The 20,936-nt window shown below is 54.1% G+C and overlaps 1 protein-coding gene across 1 annotated transcript in view; it reads left to right on the forward strand.

The window, feature by feature from the left end:
- ACO2 (aconitase 2) overlaps window positions 1-20,936 on the forward strand; it is a 51,278-nt gene that overhangs the window by 25,350 nt on the left and 4,992 nt on the right. The window contains exons 2-11 of the mRNA XM_059187103.1: window positions 4,281-4,417; window positions 7,872-8,130; window positions 11,329-11,421; window positions 14,817-14,975; window positions 15,205-15,355; window positions 16,533-16,637; window positions 17,605-17,696; window positions 18,598-18,703; window positions 20,426-20,583; window positions 20,805-20,878. Coding sequence (XP_059043086.1) covers window positions 4,281-4,417; window positions 7,872-8,130; window positions 11,329-11,421; window positions 14,817-14,975; window positions 15,205-15,355; window positions 16,533-16,637; window positions 17,605-17,696; window positions 18,598-18,703; window positions 20,426-20,583; window positions 20,805-20,878 — 1,334 coding nt within the window. The remainder of the gene's footprint in view (window positions 1-4,280; window positions 4,418-7,871; window positions 8,131-11,328; window positions 11,422-14,816; window positions 14,976-15,204; window positions 15,356-16,532; window positions 16,638-17,604; window positions 17,697-18,597; window positions 18,704-20,425; window positions 20,584-20,804; window positions 20,879-20,936) is intronic.

Here is a 20,936-nt window from a genome sequence, read left to right on the forward strand (position 1 = left end):
TGGCCAAGACGAGATATTAGAGAAAATGACAGGCTGCGGTGACTTCAAGTAGGTGAGGGACCCCACCCTGGAGACAGAGTCATTAACGTGGGTATGGTGTGGGAGTCTGTATTTTTTTTTTTAAGATTTTTTTTTTCTTTTTAATTTGACAGAGATCACAAGTAGGCAGAGAGGCAGGCAGAGAGAGAGAGAGGGAAGCAGGCTCCCTGCTGAGCAGAGAGCCCGATGTGGGTCTCGATCCCAGGACCCTGAGATCATGACCTGGGTGGAAGGCAGAGGCTTTAACCCACTGAGCCACCCAGGCGCCCCGGATTCTGTATGTTTAGACTTAGGAAATGGTGATGCCTCTGAGATCTGGGAGCCGTCGTCCCGAGGAAGAGAGCGGGGTCCCGGAGGGTGGACGCCGGCTGGAAAGCAGACCGTGTGAGGACGCAGAGCTGGGCTGAGCGTGCCGGAGAGGACTCTGAAATCGTGCAGGAGTGGGTTGGGTGGTTGTGGTTGTGCGGGCTGATAAGCTCCTGGCGTGGGGAGGTGTGTGTGGGTGGCGCTCCCAACTTAAAAACATAAAGGGACCTTTATAGAAAAAGGGCTTTAAAGAACATGCGAGTTGTTCAGGCTTCCGAAAAAAAGACGCTTTCGCTCCTTATTAGTATATAAACCTGAGGCATCCCATGTGGCAGCTTCATTTTAAGTTCATTAAAATTGAATAACATTGAAAGCTCCTGAGCATCACTCACCACCCCCCAGGGCGCTCTGCAGCCCTGTGTGGCTAGCGGCCAGGGTCCTGGTTGTGCAGATCTAGAACGCCCCCATCGTGGCCGGAAGTCCTCCTGGCCAGTGTTGGCTGTTGTGCCCAGATGTTTGGAAAGCAGAGCCCATGGCAGTCAAGGGCTGAGCAGGCAGTGATTTTCTCTGTTACTAACAGAGTTCACCTCTGTTTTGGAGGGAAGGCTTAGGGAGTTACGTAACCTGCCCAGGGCAAGGGCAGGTAAGTGGGTCAGTCAGGCTGGAATCCAGTCCTGCTTGCTACTCTGTGGCCTTAGTCACTTGTTGCAAGCCTCAGTTTTCTCATTTGGAAGATGGGCTAATCATAGGCGACACTTCACTGGATGGCTGTGAGGGTGAGAAGATGTAACGCTTGCAAAACACTTAGCAGAGCGCTGGCATCACTGGGCATTAATAATTTTCTCTTATCCATTACTTGTAGTCTAGGTGAAAACATCTGATTTTGTCCCTTTATTCTCCAGTTGGCATTGTTGCTTTCTTTTTTTTTTCTTTTTTTGAGAGCGAGAGAAAGAGCATGAGGCAGGAGAGGATCAGAGGGAGAAGCAGCCTCCCCACTGAGCAAGGAGCCTGACTCGGGACTCGATCCTAGGACTCCAGCATCATGACTTGAACAGAAGGCAGTTGTTTAACCAACTGAGCCACCAAGACGCCCTGGCATTGTTTCTTAACCCTAATTTTTTGGGGGCGCCTGGGTGGCTCAGTCATTAAGCAGCTGCCTTTGGTTCAGGGTTCTGGGATTGAGCCCTGGGGAGCCTGCTTCTCCCTCTCCCACTCCCCCTGCTTGTGTTCTCTCTCTTGCTCTCTCTCTGTCAAATAAATAAATAAAATCTTTTTGAAAAATTAGTGCAGGCAGCGGGGCAGGGGTGGTTGGGGAAGAGGAGAAGGAGAGGGACAAGCAGACTCCGGGCTGAGCCTGGAATCTGCCACAGGGCTCCCAGGGCTCGTCAATCCCACAACCCTGCGATCGCGACCTGAGCTGAAATTGAGTCGGATGTTTAACCGACTGAGCCACCCAGGTGCCCCTTTATTCTTATTTCTAAGAAACCTAAAGCTTAGGACAGTTAATTTATAGAAAGAAAGATAGATGTCTGTGGACATTGGAAAGGTGTCTGAGAGGTGTTGACAAATGAGGAGAGCGAGTTGCAGAACAGAACAGCTTGTGTGGTTTCTCTTACGGGGGTAATAATAGAAACTGTGCCAGTACTTTATGTAACTGCTAATCCCCACAGTAGCTCTGTGAGGAAACGGGTGCTTAGGGTAAATTGACCGAGATGACTCCATAGTCACTGGCTGCCAGCTTCAGCCCGCTTTCCCCATTCCCCTGCTGTGCAGGGGCCCCTGGCTGCTGTCGCCCGTGTGCGTGCAGGCTGTTGAGAGTCTTTTGATGCGCCATTGGTGGATTCTTCATACCTATCCCCTGAGGCAGATAGTGAGAATCCCCTGGGAGGGGGCAGGGGTTCCTCAGTCTGCACTGGGGAGGACCCTCCTGCTGGGGCGGTCCAGTGGGTGCTGGTTGGGGTGCCGTTTCCTAATGGGGTGGGCTCTCACTGATGAGTGCACCTGTCTTGGCTCAGATGCCAGCGTTGGCAGAGTTTGGATCTAAATGTTGCGGTGACGGAAAGAAGGGGGTCTGGGGTAGTGGCTGGAGCTTTGCCTCTTTTCTTACCCGTCAGTAAGGGAAGGATCTACCCGTTAGCGGATAGACTCTGGTAAGTAAGGGTCTACCAGGAGCATCACCTAGAAGGGAAGCAGCCATCCCCTTCCCTCTCATTTTTGGGGTTCCTTTATTTTTCCACGATCATAGTGCACCCTATAAAGGTTGTTGCAGTTTAAAATGAACTAAGAGGGGTGCCTGGGTGGCTCAGTGGGTTAAAGCCTCTGTCTTTGGCTCAGGTCATGATCCCAGGGTTCTGGGATCAAGACCCACATTAGTCTCTCTACCCGGTAGGGAGCCTGCTTCCTCCTCTCTCTCAGCCTGCCTCTCTGCCTACTTGGGATCTCTGTCAAATAAATAAATAATATCTTAAAAAATAAATAAATAAAATGAACTAATATAGACCTCATCCTCACAGCCCCTTACCTGTGACTGTGACTGTAAAACAAATTGCCCCCTCATTTAAAGACTTAAAACAATCAAGATTTCTCACTCACAGTTTCTGTGGACCAGAATTTGGGAGCAGCTCTGCTGGGTGGTTCTGGCTTGGGATCAGTCAGGAAATTGCAGTCAGATGTCGCAGTTACCTAAAGCCTGGATCTTGGGCTAGGGCACTCAACGTGCAAGGTGGTGCTGGTTACTGGCAAGAAACCGTGGATCTCCTGTGAGTGGACCTCTCCCGTCTTCCCCAGCACTGTGCAAGTGTCTTAACGCAGTGACTGTCTTCCCCCAGAGCAGTCAGAGAGGGCTGGGCAGAAGCTATCCTTTATTTAATTTTTTTTTAAAAGATTTTATTTATTTATTTGACAGAGAGCAAGAGAGCACAAGCAGGTGGAGCAGCAGCAGGAGAGGGAGAAGCAAGCTCTCCGTCGGGCAGGGAGCAGGTGCTGGGCTCGACCCCAGGACCCTGAGGCAGATGCTTAACCGATTGAGCCACCCAGGTGCCCCAAGAAGCTATTTTTTTTTTTTTTTAAGATTTTATTTATTTATTTGACAGAGGTCACAAGTAGGCAAAGAGGCAGGCAGAGGTGGGGGGGGGAGCAGGCTCCCTGCCGAGCAGAGATCCCGATGCGGGACTTGATCCCAGGACCCTGAGATCATGACCCGAGCTGACAGAGGTTTAACCCACTGAGTCACCCAGGCGCCCAAGAAGCTATTTTTTATGATGGTTTTATCCTTTACTCTTTAGGATCAGTCTTGGAGATCACGTGGCCTCCCGCCCCGTTCTAATCGTTAGAAATAAATCTGTCTGCTGCACATTTAAGGGGGCCTCCTTTGAAGGGATGAGGAAACATCAAAGCTCATGCACAGGGTTTTCCTCATTTTTTCAGCCATTCAGTAATTATTCTCAAGTCTACTATGTCCCAGGAGTCCAGATACAAAAATGTCAGACAAATAAGGCTTGATCGCAGCCCCCGAGGAGCGTGTCGTGCAGGTAGAAGGACAGCTGTGGTTCAGGCAGTGCTTTACAGCCTTACTGAGGACTTCCATGGATGTTCATATTTAACCATCTGGTAACCTGGTGTGTGATCTCTGTGGCCAGTGGTAACCCCACTACCTTGTCCTCCGGGGCTCAGATGCTGGGGGGTTTTCTTAAGCTGATAGAACCTGACTTTCATCCCAGCAATTCTGACTACGAATCTCTTGCACTCTCTGCTGCCATGGGCTGTGTTCCATGGCTGCTGGGTCATCCCCTGCCTCAGAGGAGGGCACGGAGGCTGCGGTCCCTGGGGAGCTCTTGCTACTTCCACCTCGCTTTTTTCACCACACGGAGCTGTCCTCCAGGGCAGACAGGGTCCTAGTCCTCCATTGACAGTCACTGTTGTCTTTCTTCTTGCAGAAAGCCCTGGGTGTGCGGCAGTACCATGTGGCCTCAGTCCTGTGCCAACGGGCCAAGGTGGCCATGAGCCACTTTGAGCCCCATGAGTACATCCGCTATGACCTGCTAGAGAAGAACATTGACATTGTTCGCAAACGGTAAGGGGTAAGGCTGTGGGGGGCGGGGGGCTGTGGAGACTGCCCCAGGGGGCTGCTTCTGCTTCCTGCCCCTCTCAGGCAGGGCAAGAGGTGCTTGGCAAAGCATGGCTGGTGATGGCGATAGGATCCAGGCCTTTGGGGTACAAAGTTCCCTGCCGAGGGAAGGCACTGCGGGTTGGTGATGGGCCTCGGCCTTCTCTGCCAGGGGAGAACCCACCGTCAAGGAGCCTGGTGATTTGGGCTCTGTGTAGGGAAGGTCTCAGACGCTCTTTGGCGCTGTGGCCTGAACCCTCCAACAGCCCTTTCCAGGGCAGACCACTGACCCTGAGCCAACCCCCTGGGATCCGCCAGGCCCAGAGGCTGCAATCTGTATTTCCTCTTCGGTGTATAGGTCTCGAGGAGCGCTCAGGCTTGAGACCCAGAAGGAAACTCAGGTGGGGTCTTGAGCATATCTTTTTTTCTGGGCCTCTCTTTCCTCTTTGGTGGAACGGTGGCCATTTTGCACTGCTGTCCTGTGTGCCAGGTCCTGCGCCAGACGCTGGCACCGGAAGGATGCATGTGACACCACAGGAGGATGAAGGGGGAGTGCTGGTAGTACAGAGCAACCAGCACTGCTCCCGGAGCTTGAAAGACTGTAGACAGGACTGGGTGCTTGCCCACCTGGTGACCATGACCCTGGGATTAAGAGAGAAGAATATGAGTCTATCCATTTATAGCCAAGGAACAGGCTTGGGTGGAGAAGCAACTTGCCAGGGGCACACAGTGAGTGAGCAGTGGGACCGTGTCTCCCTGCCCTTGTCCACTGCTCTAGCCACCATCCCACGCTCCCTCTCTGCCGCCACTTAGCCTCCTCTTTACTGGTGTCCTCATTTCGGTGTTGAGTGAGGAGGGACTATCACAGTCTTCATCTCCAGCAGCCTTCAGCCAGGCGTCACCTGATCAGAGTAAGAACTGAGGAATGTTCACCAGGGATGGCTGTGGGAATAGTAGCTGCCTGTGTGTCTAGTTCGTTCTAGGCCCTTCACATACCTTTCTTTTTTCTCAGCAACCCCATAGGTTGTTGTTATATCTGCCTCGCCATTTGCTGATAAGGACAGCGAGTGTCAGACTGGGGAAGTCCCCGGTCTGAGGTCATAGATCTGTTGAGTGGTTGGACCCAAACTCAACCCAGGTCTGTCTGGCCCCATTGCCTTTCGCTGTTTGTTTTGGCATCGTTGTGGTTTTGTCTAGGGTGCCCAGGAGGATCATCCTGGAAGCTTTTTCTTTTGTAAGATTTTATTTATTTGAGAGAGAGAGCGAGAAAGAGAGCATGAGCTGGCGGAGAGGCAGAAGGAGAAGGAGAAGCAGGCTCCCCCCTGAGCAGGGAGCCCAATGTGGAGCTCGATTCCAGGACCCTGAGCCGAAGGCAGATGCTTAACCGCCTGAACCACGCAGGCACCACCTTGGAAGCTTTTATTCATCTATTTTTAGAAGATTTTGTTTTTGTAGAACATTTTATTTGTTTTATTTTGAGAGAGAGCAAGAGAGTGCATGCATGGGCAGGGGGAGGAGCAGAGGGGGAAGGAGGGAGGGGGAAAGACCTCCAGCAGATTCCACCCTGAGCTGGGAACCCCTTGTGTGGCTGGATCTCAAGACCCTGAGATCATGACCTGAGCCGAAGCCAAGAGCTGGAAGCTTAATTGACTAAGCCACCCGGGCACCTCTAAAAGATTTTGTTTTTAAGTAATCTTTCCATCCAGTATTAGGCTCAAACTCACAACCCAAGGTCAGGAGTCCACCAATGGAGCCAGCCGCGCACCCCACCTCAGAAACTTCTAGAACTACTGACACCTGGGCCCCGATTCCGATTCAGTTGGTTTAGGCCTGACTCCTCCAAACGTGGTCCGTGGGTGAGCAGCACCAGCCGCACCGTGGGAGCTGGCTGGAAGTGAGGCTGTTCAGAACAGAGTCCAGTGGATGGAAATGTGAAAGCCGTCAAAGGCTCGGAGACGTGCGGAGGGACTCTGCCTCCACCTTGCGTTCGTGACAGAGGGGGCCCAGTTCTGTTCTCGGGAAGCCAGGTCTCTGTCAACCAGTAAAGCCGAGGGACAGATGGACGCAGAGGCCCCGTTTGACCATCCCTAGTTAATCCTTAAGGAAATGCGGTCCTGAACTCGTCCTTCGGCTTTTGTCATTGTCAGGCTTTTTTGTACAACATCAGGCATTCGCTGTCAAGGTCTTTGGTTCTAAAGCCCATGTGCTATTTTTCGTCTCCCTTGGGGCCGGAAAGGGGCTGTGCTTCGTGCCGTGAGTCACTGCCCGTACCCCAGCCTTGCAGACGCTGCCACAAAAGGGGGCAGGCTGTACCTCAGGCCCGTGCTATTTTTACTCGAGGTTCTCATGACGGCAGAACCGTAGAGCTTTCCAGAGTTGCCGGTTGCTCTGCTGTTGTCCACGGAGCCAGCTCCTTGGCAGCTCTTGCTCTCAGGGCTGGATCAGTGTGGGAGTGAGGGGCTGGAACTCAGGCCGGCGGAAGGGAGTGTCTCTGCTTTCCCAGCAGAGTCCTAGCGGTGCGGGCCCTGAGAGTGCGAGTGATCGAGCACTTTCCAGAGCCTGGGCCTGGTTCTGGCTTCCAGGTGTTCCGGAGGGAGGGATGGCTGGGCCGCAGTGCTCGGCTCCTGGCGTCCTGGCTCTGCCGCTCGCTGGCTTGTGCACGGGGCAGGTTCCTTCCCCTCGGGGCGGAACAGGCTCCCTGTCCATGTCTTGAGGAGCCAGAGGCTTGTGTACATTAAGGCACTTAGAGCCATGCTGAGCTAAAAGGATGTGCTGTGAGCAAATGAATCCGTGGTAACAGAAGACAGGTCACTGGTTGCTCGGAGTATGGGGACAGGGGATGACAAAGGGCCACAGGAAAACTTTCGGGGGTCATGGATGTGTTCTTAGCTTCATTGCAGTGGAGTGTTCACAGGCGTGTATGCGCGTCAAGACTAACAAATTGTGGCGGGGGGGGGCGCATGGGTGGCTCAGTCGGTTGAGCGGCTGCCTTGGGCTCAGGTTACAATCCCAGCATCCTGGGATCGAGCCCCGCGTTAGGCTCCCTACTGGGCGGGAGGCCTGCTTCTCCCTCTCACTCCCGCTGCTTGTTTCCCTTTCTTGCTGTGTGTCTCCCTCTGTCAGATAAATAAAATCTTTAAAAAAATTAGTGATCAGTATACTGGAAAAGCAGGTATTCTTAGAAAAAAACAAGCCTGCCCACTTCTTGGGATATTGTCACCTACTCATCAAGTGATTTTTGGAGCACCCGGTGTGTGCCGTGTGCCAGAAGGACTGCAGCGAGCAAGACGGATTCGTGCCTGCCGGCATGGAGCGCAGGCGCCCTGGCCGTGCCCACCATCAGGGTCGCCACGGGGCAGAGAGGGCCTGGCTGTGGGTGGGCCGGGGCTTGTGCAGCCAGCGCCCCTCCCTCTCCCCCCAGATTGAACCGGCCTCTGACCCTCTCAGAGAAGATCGTGTACGGACACCTGGATGAGCCAGCCAAACAGGAGATCGAGCGGGGCAAGACATACCTGCGGCTGCGGCCCGACCGCGTGGCCATGCAGGACGCCACAGCGCAGATGGCCATGCTGCAGTTCATCAGCAGCGGCCTGCCCAAGGTGGCTGTGCCGTCCACCATCCACTGCGACCATCTGATCGAGGCCCAGCTCGGCGGGGAGAAGGACCTGCGCCGGGCCAAGGTGAGCGGAAGGGGCACCGAGGGCCAGTGCGTGTGGCCTGGGACGGAGGGCAGAGCCCTCAAGCTAGGCTCTTTGTTTGAAACATTTTTGCTGTTTCCTAACTCTGAAAATACCATTTGCTTATTGTGAGGATATTAGAAAATACAGAGAAAGCCTTAAAAAAAAAAAAAGCTCAAAACCCCCCAATCCCTCTTAATCTTCCCGCATTAAAGGCATCTTTTTGTGTTCATTTTTCTGTTCTGTTGGGAAAATCATGCAGCCACCAGGTTCAGCAGCAGCATCTTGCTGCTGCTCTGGAGAGGGTGACTTAAGCTTCCCTCCTACCAGCCTCAGCCATCCGCTCACGTGTCGGCTGATTCTTGAGGACCCCAGCCGGGTGACGGGCAGGTGGTGTTGCTGTTTGTAAATCCGAGGGGGCCGAGGCCCTGTGCAGGGAACACCCCCCCCCCCCCCCGTCTTGAGCGCTGTCTCTCACTGATGGGCCTCTTTGGGGGCTCTCCTCTGGGAGTTTGCGTCACGAGGTAGAAACAGTTGTGTGCCACGTGGAACCGTTTATTTCCTTGACTTCCCAGCCTTCCGTACGGAATGAGATTGCCGCTCCTTCCCCCAGCCCCTGCCTGTGGTACCTTTGTGTGTGGCTGCCCTTGACCACGGCAGATCTCTGCCAGCTCTGGGCGCCACCCTTTCCGCCCCCTGCACTGGAAGTGGACCCCCCTCTTGGGGGGCCGCTGGCAGGAGCTGAATGCTGGCAGGGCCGCCGTTGAAAGTGCTCCGGCTCCCAGGGTCAGCACAGCTCACAGAGCCTCTCAGACCCATGGGAAACATTCTTGTTTTCCCACTCGAGCCCTGCCTTCCCACCCTGGCCTGTCAGTCTGGGTCCTGGCTGCCAAGAGCTCTTTTTCTGCTCTTTTTCTATGGAAAAAGCCCAGCCTGCTGGCCAGAGGTTTCCCAGTTAGCAGCAGCTGGGGGTGTTGGGGGGCAATGTTATAGGGGCCCCTGCAGTGCTGGCAGCTGGCTGTGGCCAGGAACAAGGTCCTCTGCAGCCCTGGGAGTGACTGATCACTGCAGGCCACCACCTTCAAGGTCAGGCCCTCCCTTTACTTTATGGATTCCGAATCTACCTTCTGGAAATGCCATTCACAGGTTCATGGGATTTCAGTGTTTACTGACCACTAGTGATGTGCTGGGCGCTGTGCTAGATGCTGGGGATGCGGTGTGGACAAGACAGGGGCCCTGCCTTCTTGCATCTCAGAGGCTGGTAGGGAGACAGACGCCAGACCATCACACAAGCGGGTCATTGCCGATTCGGATGTAGCTTATGAAGGGGAGACAGGATTCTGAGAGAGTATAAGAAAGAAGTGTAATTTAGACTCTGAGGGGAAAGGGACAATCTCTTGAGAATGTGACATGTCAGCTAAAACTCACACAGATAAGCTGATATTCACTGGAGGAAGAACATTCCAGGCAGAACAGCGTATGTATAAACCCTGAGGCAGGAAGCAACTTGACGCATTTGTGGAGTTGAAAGGGGGTCCGAGGAGGAGAGGGTGGTGTGAGCTGGGTGGGGGCAAGCGGCCCTGAGGGCCCTGGGCACCGTCCTGGGAGTCCCCGAAGGGCTTAAGCAGAAGAGGGTTATGGTCAGATTTGCATATATTTGTGGAGTCCCTGTGGTTGGGGATCAGAGTGGCAGAGTGACCTATCCAGGATCACACAGCCAGAGAAGGCTCTAGGCTGAGTTCAGGCCGAGACTCTGCTCCACCATTCTGTCCCCCTCCACCACCGCCACCACTTGCCCAGACATGAGAACACGCACTCCCACAACCACTGCCTCCTGCCCGTGGTGCCAGTGTTATATAAGTGACTGATTTGAATGAAAAAGCTGTCTTAGTAATTATTAATCAAGAGAAATGGCTCCAGGGGCCCAAGTTTTTTTATGCTGTTTGTTTGTGTGGGGCTACTGATGGAACTCAGAGGGATGCATGGTTGGTCTGGAGTTTAAATGAAGGAGACTCTGTGGCCTTGAGGGTCTCTGTTGAGGGCCCGGGAGCTGACAGTGAGTCCCTCTGCCTTGGAGCGTGGGTCTCCCATGCCCAGAGGCCAGCCCATGTCATTGCCTGGTTCTTCCTTTGGGACTCGGTGCAGTCTGCCCCGGTCCCTTCCCTTTTGTGACTGGAGTTTCCCCTGTCCAGGAAGACTCTTCCTTTAGTCTTCCAGATAAACCCTGAGCTCACATCAGCTGTGCTGGGAAGCCTTCCCTGCCCACTGAGGAAGCTACCTACCAGTTCCAGGCAGAGTGGGCACAGCCTGTCCTGTCGTGTTGAAATCTGCATTTTAGCACATGGTCTATCAGAGTCTTTCATTTGGGGACCATCAAATGTATTACCGAATTCTGAGCACCTAGAACGTGCCAGGCGCTGGTGTTCCTAGATGTCCTCTTTCTTATAAGGGAGGTAGCTCTATCTTATGTTGGAATGTAACTCTTGGGTTATGTGGCTGCACAGACCTGGTTTCAAACCCTAGAGTTTAATTCTGGGATCTCCAGCAAGTTAGATCATCTTTGAGCCTCTGTTTTTTGCATCTGTAAAATGGCCTCGAAGACAGTGCCTTCCCTCTTCGGTGGGGGGGACTGTAAGCATGTGTAGTGCAGTGGGCCTTCAGTAAATGTCCGCCAGGGTTGCCGACGTTGCCTTAAGTGAGGCATCCGAGGCTTAGGTGGAGTAACAGCCCCTCGCGTGAGCTACAGTGGGACTGGACCCCACACTTAATCCCAGGCTTCCCTTAGACAGCCCCCTTCCCCCGACACCATATCCCAGTTAGATGGTCCTGTGGTGGTGTGCCCCTCACTGCTGGCCTTGACGGAGGACTTGACTGCCAGAGGGACCGTTGGAGATGATGTAGCGAAGTTCCTTCCACAAATGAGGAAACTGAGATCGGGGTAGAGTGCCAGACCCACTCCCTGGCCAGGTGTCACAGAACTGTCTCTGCTCCCTTGCCTTTCTCCCTAGGCCAGCCAGCTGAGACGGGGCCAACCTCCAGGCCCTTTTGGAATTACTTGTAGAGGCCTGCAGGAGGGGGCCTGTCTTCATAGCACCAGCATTTCCGAGTCGGGTGGCGGTGGGTGGGGAGGGTGGGGTCAGCAGGGGTCACCGGGACACACACTGTGTTACTAATGTTCTGCTTATTGACTTGTCTCAATAGGACATAAACCAGGAAGTGTATAATTTCCTGGCAACGGCGGGTGCCAAGTATGGTGTGGGCTTCTGGAGGCCTGGCTCTGGGATCATTCACCAGGTAAAGCTGGGCTTGGCCTGCCTTTCTGGGGGAAGGGCCCTTAGGGACTCAGAGAGCACCTCCTGGCCTACAGGAGCACAAGGCTAGAGGCTCAGGATGGGGGAGGGGGGTTGTATTGGTTTTTTGTCTTGTTTTTTCCCACGAGTGTTACTCCTTGTTGTGTGGACACCTAAGATTTGATGGGTGTTCTGTGTGCTGGCACTAGACTTAGCACTTGACAGATAATAACTTCCATCATTGTTCACCACAGCTCTGTGAGGTGCCTCCGGGGGTCTGGCCCCAGAGCCAGAGCTCTGCCCCATGTGCCGCAGGCGCGCCTCCGGTCACACCAGGCGTTCCTCCCCCCTCGGTGCGCAGAGCGCTCCTTAGGGTCTTTCTGGCCCTTCTGGCCCCTGATTCTGCAGGATGGAAGTACCCGAGGTCACATGGCTATGTTAGCCAGGGGTTTTTCCAGGGTTTCCTGGATGGATGATCTTTGATGGGCGATTTTGTCTCTGCGAGTGCAGGTGTGTGCCTGTGTTTCTGGGGAGATCGGGGCTTCCCTTTCACCCAAGGTGACTGGTGTCTGGGGTGTGCACTGGTTTGCGTGTCCGTTTGCCGTCCATCCTGGATGTGTGAGGCCTGCCTCTTCGCACCTTTCCAAGGTGACCCTTCTCCCCACCTCTGTCCCAGGCCTCCGTCAAGACGAGCTGAGTCAGGCTGTAATCTGACCCTGCTCCAGCACTGCCCCGCTCCAAAACCGGAGCCCACGGATCACTGCTCTGCCCTTTCGAGCCATTGCCCTTGCCAGGAAGGGACTGCCTGGGAACGGCAGGTCACAGCTGTGTGCCGGGCGTAGAAGGCCTCTCTGGGCGGCAGCGCTGGGGAGTCAGGGAGATCCAGCTTTGGACTTTCATCGTGAGGGACACCCTAGTCCAAGGGTCTCCCTTTCTACCCTGTTAGAAACACACTGGCCGCCAGCTAAGTGTACAGCGTGATATATTTTTCCTTTATTTTAAATTGCTATTTTATTATTTTAAAAAAAATTTTATTAAAATATTTTATTTATTTAGACAGGGTTGGGGGAGGGGCAGAGGGAGAAGAGAATCTCAGGCAGATGCCACACTGAGTGTGGAGCCCAACCTGGGGCTTGATCTCAGGACCCAGAGATCATACCTGAGCTGAAACCAAGGGTCAGTTGCTTACGGACTGTGCCGCCCTGGCACCCTGATTTTTTTTTGTTTTTTTTTTAATTTTTTTTTTATTCATTTGAGAGAGAGCAGGAGAGAGTTTTCATGTACACGTGCAGGGGGAGGGGTGGAGGGGAGGGAGATGCAGACTCCCCGCTGAGCAAGGAGCCTCCATTCGAGGACCCCAGGATCATGACCTGAGACGAAGTCAGACACTTAACCGATTGAGCCACCCAGGTGCCCCTAATTTTTTCCTTTAAAAAGAAGATTCCCTTGAAGCCTGTGATCTCTGTGCAGCTCTGGTTTTTCTCTCCCCCACCCCCACCTCGATGTCAGGCCATCAGCAGCTCTCACCCACCACATCCAAACCAGACCTTAACCCCTTGCCTCCACCTTGAATGTCCTGTGCCCAGGCCCAGCACATCCTTCCTCCCCATCTCTGCCTTTTGGTTACCTCTGAAGGCCCATTGCCCTCGGTCCCGGCATTAGAGCGCCCTTGTGTGACCCTCTGTGGGTCCCCTCACATTATGACCCCCGTACGTGCAGGTGCTTGTGCCCTAGACCTTGTGCTCGGGGGTCAGAGACTGCACTTCACCGAGTCCTCTGTAGCTCTGGGCCTGGGCCCAGGTGGGTACAACTAGGTCCTCGGTACACCTGTGTGGATGGCTGGCTGACGGACACTTCTCTCCTCCATGCATGTCCAGCTGCCTGTGAAGGTCACAGTCACAGCCAGCTTCATGGTGACACTTTGTACAGTCCTAGGGTCTGCACTAACCCCTTCCTTTTGGACAGGGACTCATGGGTGGTCTCTACTGTGTAGACCACACCGAATTCTGTGTGTCTGCTCTACATGGATCAGACCTGCAGAACCTTCAGGAGCCTTATCTTTTTTTTTTTTTTAAAGATTTTATTTATTTATTTGACAGAGAGAGATCACAAATAGGCAGAGAGGCAGGCAGAGAGAGAGAGGAGGAAGCAGGCTCCCCGCTGAGCAGAGAGCCCGATGCGGGACTCGATCCCAGGACCCTGAGATCATGACCTGAGCCAAAGGCAGTGGCTTAACCCACTGAGCCACCCAGGCGCCCCAGGAGCCTTATCTTAACGAGTTTTAAACTTCGGCTTATGGCTGGGGCCAGGAGGCCGGAGAAAGGAACCAGTTGAGCAGTGCCCTGTCCAGCACCTGTTTGTCCAGGATTTCCTCTCTCCCGGCCCTCTCTCCCGGCCAGTTGCCACCCTCCCGGGGAAGGAGCCAGCCCTTCTAATGGCTGGCAGTCCTGAGAGGCAAGACCCCCTCTCCTTGCTGAGTCTGCTGGGAGACGTGTAGCCCAGCGCAGGGGTCCTGGGGTTTCTGTAATGTTCCATGGAGCCTGTCCACCATGAGGCAGGCGCAACCAATCATGGAGCCTTGCACGTCTCTGACCTCCTTGCCCCTTCCCAGCATCCGAGCGTGTGCTGCAAAACAATAAACAGAAATACTGCCTCTCCCAGTAATACACACGATCTCATGGAGTTAGCACTGTGAGCACTGCTGGCTGTTTCTGTCGATGCGCAAACAGGTCTGGAAGGTGAAGTGACTTGCCCGAGTCCCACACCTACCGGCAGGTGGTGGGACTGGGGCTCAGGCTGAGGGCCCCTGGGCCGGGGCTTTCCCAGCAACATCCTGTGGGCTCTGACGCCTAGATTGGGGGCAGGGCTCTGGGATAGCTGCACCTCTGGAACCCGGTGTCTGGGGAGATGCTCACTGCCAGCACCTGCCCAAGCTGAGAGGAGGCCCCGGACGCGGGAGCCCCTTGCGGACACTGGAGCCAGGTCCTGAGGGAATCGTCTCTCCTGAGAAGCCCGGTGGGCACGTGCCACACAAGGTGGGGAGTGGTGTCAGGCGCTCCTGTGGACAGCCACACCTGTCACAGAACACACTCCTGTACCCCCGCTTGTCTGGTTCGTACCGTGAGTCCACGGTCAAGGCGGTGCAGGCGTTCTTGGTACCGTGTCACAGACATGGATACTGGGCACGAGGAAGCCCTTGCAAGCCCCAGTCAGACAGTCCAGGACTGTGGGAGCTGGTCAGGAGCCCGGCTCCCTGTCTCTCTTCTGGCCACCCTTGAGAGGCCCTGTCCTGGAGGGATGCCTGGGAATGGCCCAGGGAACAGCTTTGCTGACCCCTTTGGTCCCTACCTCCATTTTCTGATGAGGCTTTTAGGCTGAAGATCTTCGGGTCTTTTTCAGATCATTCTGGAAAACTACGCGTACCCTGGGGTTCTTCTGATTGGCACTGATTCCCACACCCCCAATGGCGGTGGCCTGGGGGGCATCTGCATTGGAGTCGGGGGTGCTGATGCAGTGGACGTCATGGCCGGGATCCCCTGGGAGCTGAAGTGCCCCAAGGTAAGGAGTAGGGAAGGGCTCTTCTGGGGGTGGCTGCAGAGCTGTGGTGGGTGGGGAGGCGTAGGGCCGCTGAGACCAGGTGAGGTGAGGGAATAGTTCAGACTTAGATCTCTTTGGGAGAGGCAGCGTAAATAAGCAGGAGTGCGAACCCAGCAGGCTGACCCTTCGGCTTCCCGGCTGGAGCATAACACATGGCGCCTGTAACTGCTGTCTCGCTCTGCCTGTTCAGGTGATTGGTGTGAAGCTGACGGGCTCGCTCTCCGGTTGGACCTCCCCCAAAGACGTGATCTTAAAGGTGGCGGGTATCCTCACCGTGAAAGGTGGCACAGGCGCGATTGTGGAGTACCACGGGCCTGGTGTGGACTCCATCTCCTGCACCGGTGAGGGAGGCGGCCATGGGATGCGGTTGTCAGCCCGTGTTGGGCCTGATGGGGCCTAGAGTTGAGCCATGGAAGCAGGGAATGGCCTTCCCCTGAGAATCCATCTAGTCTGGGGGACTTGGATGGACACCTAGAGGTGGGGAGGGTATTATCTAGTCAAGGTTACTCAGTAAACTTCAGCTGCCATGGCCCTGGGCTTCCTTGGGTGATCCAGAAAGGGAATCCCAGAGGTGGTGTTGGGAATGGGCAGTCAGAGCCACGGCTTCATTCATGAAGCAGCCCCCTTCCCACATCTTCCTGGGATCCTCACTCATTTCCCTGGAATTAGACTTACCACCTACTAGACTCCCAAGACTTAGTAAGTAGGAGCCAGCTTCTACCCATCACTGCAGGTGACCTGGCTTCAGTGCCTGGGTGCTCCGGGATGTAGGAAGACTTGGAAAAAGCCTTCCAGGTGGTCCAGTCCAGACTTCTCAGCTCCACGGCAGCCCCACAGGACTTGTACCCCTCCAGAGATGGGGGCTCAGTCTTATAGGGAGCCCTTACTACATTGGACAGCGCACTTTGGAAGCGGATAGCAATCCTATCCCCACGCCCCAGCAACCCCAGGAGACTAGTATCCTGATACAGTCAAGACATCTGTAAGCCTCCCCGGTTCTGTGTGAGGCTCTGTGGTCCAGACAGTGGCTGTCCTTCCAGTCTAGTTGCTGGAAAACCTGAGACCCAGGAACATTTCCACACAGCACCGCAGTGTGGCTGAAAGGAGGGCAGGCCTGGACACCAGGCAGGTAGGCTAGACCTGAATGCCACTGCCAACACCTGACCTTGGACCTCTCTGAGCCAGCTTGCTCACCTGCAAAATGGCCACAGTAACAGCTGGGCCGTCTGACCAGGTCAGCCTTTGGTACACAGTGACCGTCCCGTCTGCCGAGCAGGACCGCCAGGGCCAGAAGTGGAACCCGACTGGGAGGGGCTGAATCTTGTGTTCTCTTCGCTGGCCCTTGTATTAACCCTGGGCAGCGAGGGACGAGTCTGCCGGCTGCCACTAGATGGCTGTGTGAACAAGGGAACAAGTGACACCAGCTCCCCAGGGTGAAGATATGTGTGCCCACCCAGCAGGTGTGTAGGACCTGTGTCCAGCTGCTCCGTCCCCCTCACGGGCTCTGCTTCTCTCCAGGCATGGCGACAATTTGCAACATGGGCGCAGAAATCGGGGCCACCACATCAGTGTTCCCGTACAACCACAGGATGAAGAAGTACCTGAGCAAGACAGGCCGGGAGGGTGAGCCGGCTGGGCCAGGGTGTGGCGGGACAGTCGTGGTACAGGGAGACCCTTGAGCTAAACTTCTCCCTTCGGGGCCGGAGTCTTTAATCTCGTGTCTCCAGACTGGCTTCAGAGTGGTGTGGAAAATTACGTGTGTGTGTGTTACTGTTGCGGAGTAGGGTGTCTGCAGCTTCAGCAGCTTCTCGAAAGGCCTGTCATCTAAGTTTGTGATACCTTTGCCTTGGGATTGGAATTGAGTTCCACCTGAAAGGTTGGCCAGGCCCAGGGTCTTTTTGGTCTGGTCCCTGGTGCCCCCTACAGGAAGCTCTGGAAATGACATGGTTCTGGTTCTCTGATTAGTAAGTAGGAGGAAAAACATTTGGAACCAGAATCACTTTGCCAGTCTCCCCCACAATCTCCTTGAACTTCTAGCCTGGCTTCTTTGAAGCTCAGAGGAAGAAATCGGGCCCGTGGGAGGGGTCATTGGAGCCATGAAGGGAGAAGATCAAGGGTGGCTGGCGGATCGAAAGGCCAGCGATCGTGGCGAGAGCTTGTCCAGTTGCTTCCAGGCGCCGAACACATGGGAGTGCTGCCTGGCAGTGCTGTCCCTCTCTTTCCTGTCAAGTACCTTCTCCTTCAAAATTCAGTGCTGCTCATTTCCAGGAAGCATTCCTGGACTCGGAACCTCGGTTGTTACATCTGTGTTCCCTGTTCCTGTGTGTCTCTTGTATTGTAACGTAACTTCCAGCTCACTGATCGCTCCTCCATTAGATTGCGTGCTCCTTGAGGGCAGGGCCTGTGTCCGGTGCTGTTTTCATCATTTCTTTGTTTGCTTAGTCAGTGCCATGGCCCTGTTTAGCAGGTGCCAGGGAACTGGCTTGAGGGGGGGGTGGGTGTGTGCGTGGATGGATGGATGGACGGTTGGATGGTCTCATGACCATGTTCTGTCCCGCATGCTTTAATCTCCCTCCCTTATTGGTTTCAGACATTGCCAAACTAGCTGATGAGTACAAGGATCACTTGGTACCTGACCCTGGCTGCCATTACGACCAACTGATTGAAATTAACCTCAGCGAGGTGAGGAAGGCACTTGGCTCCAAGGAATTTCTGTGGGTGGCGAGTTCAGGCCCCGGTCGGGTGGGAGAGGTGCTGGGGCTGGTGATCCAGAGGCTGGCTCGGTCTGCCTCCACCTCAGCGTCAGCAGAATCCAAGATTCGGCCTTGGAGGTTGCTTTGTTGTCTCAGTTCAGAGGTCACAGCCCACGACTCCCAGGCTTGGGCAGTGTTTGGCACACTGAGACCCGCAGACCAGAGTGAGCATCTAGAAGGCCGCAGGAAAGGAAGTGGCCAAGTAGACTGGTTGAGGGTTTAGGCCGGTCTTTATGAGTTCCAGTCAGAATTCCTGACCCTGCCAACTTAAGCCTGTGACCTTGAGCGAGTTCCTCAACCTCTTTTGGCCTCACTTTATCATGTGTAAAGTCTCAGTTGGCCATGGGACTTAAATTCATTAATTCATGTAGTAATAATTGGGCATATTGTACTGAGAGCCGCGTGCACTTTGCCAAGTTTTTTGCATTTATTGGTAAGTATTATCATAGACAAAGCACCTGGCTTTAGGTCTGTTTTTATGCTGAGATTGATTACAGAGCACAGCATAGGAGATGGACTCATGATGCTGAAGTCCTTCATTCGTTCCATGCTCTTGCCATCTCCTACTCTGTGACCTTGAGCGACCTTGGGCAAGGCATGCCACCTCTTTCATCTGCATGGAGATAATATACACCTGGCAGGGTTGGAGGGATCCCGGAGCTGACACATGTACAGAGCCCACCGCTCGGGTGTTCCTGGGTTTGAGCTAGAAGTCAGCCTCCTGGGTCCTCCATGAAGCCCTGGGGGAGAGGGAGCCACGCAGCCTCTGGAGAACAGTCTTAAGATTTCCATCCTCCATGAGTTGTTCTCTCCCCTTTCTGTTTCTTCAGCTGAAGCCTCACATCAATGGACCCTTCACCCCTGACTTGGCTCACCCTGTGGCAGAAGTTGGCGCCGTGGCGGAGAAGGAAGGGTGGCCCCTGGACATCCGAGTGGGTGAGTCGCTCCTACCCTGCTGGCTTCGGAAGGCCGGGACCAGGGCCTGCAGACGCCTGCCTGCACCAGGGGCTACTTCCTAAAGGTCCCAGGCGCTTTCTGAAAGAGTCTGTTTCTCCTTTAAGGCTTTTTTTAAAAAATTACTTTTTATGTAATACCAAAAAGAAGTATGTGCTCATTGTAGTGGATATTTGCAAACAAATGAATTTTATTTTATTTTATTTTATTTTTTATTTTTTTTTAAATTTTATTTATTTATCAGAGAGAGAGAGGGGGAAGAGAGCAAGCACAGGCAGACAGAATGGCAGGCAGAGGAAGAGGGAGAAGCAGGCTCCCTGCTGAGCAAGGAGCCCGATGTGGGACTCGATCCCAGGACGCTGGGATCATGACCTGAGCCGAAGGCAGCTGCTTAACCAACTGAGCCACCCAGGCGTCCCTTAAAAACTCCTCGTCTTAACCCCCCAGCCAGAAACCAGCTCGAGGAGCTCCTAGAGGGGTTCTTTGCACATATGTGTACATATCGATGTGTGTCTGCTTTTGTTTTACGAACATTTCATCAGCCCAACCCCATTGCCTGATTTCTGTTCACACACTACATGTACAGACGCGCTGGCGTGTCATTGTGACTAGCCCCTGCTCTTGTCACTGGACAGTGTGTCTACAGCGTGGATCACAAAGCCAGGTACCACAGAGCCGGGCCTGAGCAAATTACGTTACCCTCCTGTGTCCCCGTTCCTTTTCTGGAAAACAAGGCTGATACTGTGTTTACTTGTCAGTGTGGGCGGGGTGGAGGGGGCCAGTTAACGCGGGCAAAGCGCTTCCACAGTCTGTCGCAAAACAATGCCATGGGGTGTGTTCACACTCAGCAGTTGAAGCAAATGTGAAAAAAAACAGTGGTGGTTTCATTAGAAGCAAAATTGCTAAACTGATGAGTCAGACTGTCTTGAGGTCTCTCAATAATATATCATCCAGTCTTTGACTTTTTGAAGAATAATCATAGACTTTGAAAAAAATTCTGTTTCTCTCTGATTATAAAGCAATTAAAAAAGAGAATACTCAAAAGTATAAGAAACTTTTTTTTTTTTTTTAAAGATTTTATTTATTTAACAGAGGGTGAGATCACAAGTAGCCAGAGAAGCAGGCAGAGAGAGAGGAGGGAGCCTGCTTTCTCTCCAACCTTCCCCGATGCGGGGCTCGATCCCAGGAACCTGAGATCATGACTCTAGCCGAAGGCAGAGGCTTAACCCACTGAGCCACCCAGGCGCCCCAAGAAACTTTTTTTTAAGATTTTATTTATTTATTTAAGAGGAGAGAGACTCAAAGGGAGAAGCCACTAAGTGGGGAGCCCGATACGGGACTCAATCCCAGGACTCGGGGGTCATCATCTGAGCTGAAGGCAGTCACTTAACTGAGCCATGCAGGCGCCCCTAAAAGAAGAAACTTTTAACTATCTCCTAAAAGCCCTGATCAGCTGTGGTCACATATGGTATTCTGGAGTGAGTCCTCTGACTCACATCACTGGCCGCATCGTCTTCCCCTTAACGGCTGGGCCGTGGAGCAGCCTGTCCTGTGTTGTTAGAGCTGGACTGCTTCCAACTCATCTCCGTTAAGAACAGCCCCAGGCCTGGCATGGTTGGCGAACTCTTGACAAGGTCTGGATAGTTGAGGTCAGGTGGAGACCTCTGGTCCTGACCCCTGGCCCCATCACCCACAATGCACCAGGTCTGATCGGCAGCTGCACCAACTCCAGCTATGAGGACATGGGGCGCTCGGCAGCCGTGGCCAAGCAGGCGCTGGCCCATGGACTCAAGTGCAAGTCCCAATTCACCATCACACCAGGCTCTGAACAGATCCGTGCCACCATCGAGCGGGACGGCTATGTGAGTGCCCACACACCCCGCCCCTGGCTCCCCCTCCCCACCGCGCAACCTGGCTTGTCAGCTGGGACCAACTGGGACAGGTACAGGTCTTTCTCCACCACCCCCACCCCGCAGCTGCCCTGGGGCTCCAGAACAGCTCTTCATCACTCAGACTCCTGACCCACCCTTGCCCATCAGCCGTCAGGCTGCCTCTGACTGTGCCGGTCCTCCTCTCTCTGCAGGCACAAATCCTCAGGGAAGTGGGCGGCATCGTCCTGGCCAATGCCTGTGGCCCCTGCATCGGCCAGTGGGACAGGTGAGAGGCTCACCCCTGATAGGGCACCTGCGCCCGGAGCCCCAGGTATTGAGGGGGG

Source organism: Mustela lutreola, chromosome 8 (genome assembly GCF_030435805.1).
Source record: "Mustela lutreola isolate mMusLut2 chromosome 8, mMusLut2.pri, whole genome shotgun sequence".
Taxonomy (NCBI): domain Eukaryota; kingdom Metazoa; phylum Chordata; class Mammalia; order Carnivora; family Mustelidae; genus Mustela; species Mustela lutreola.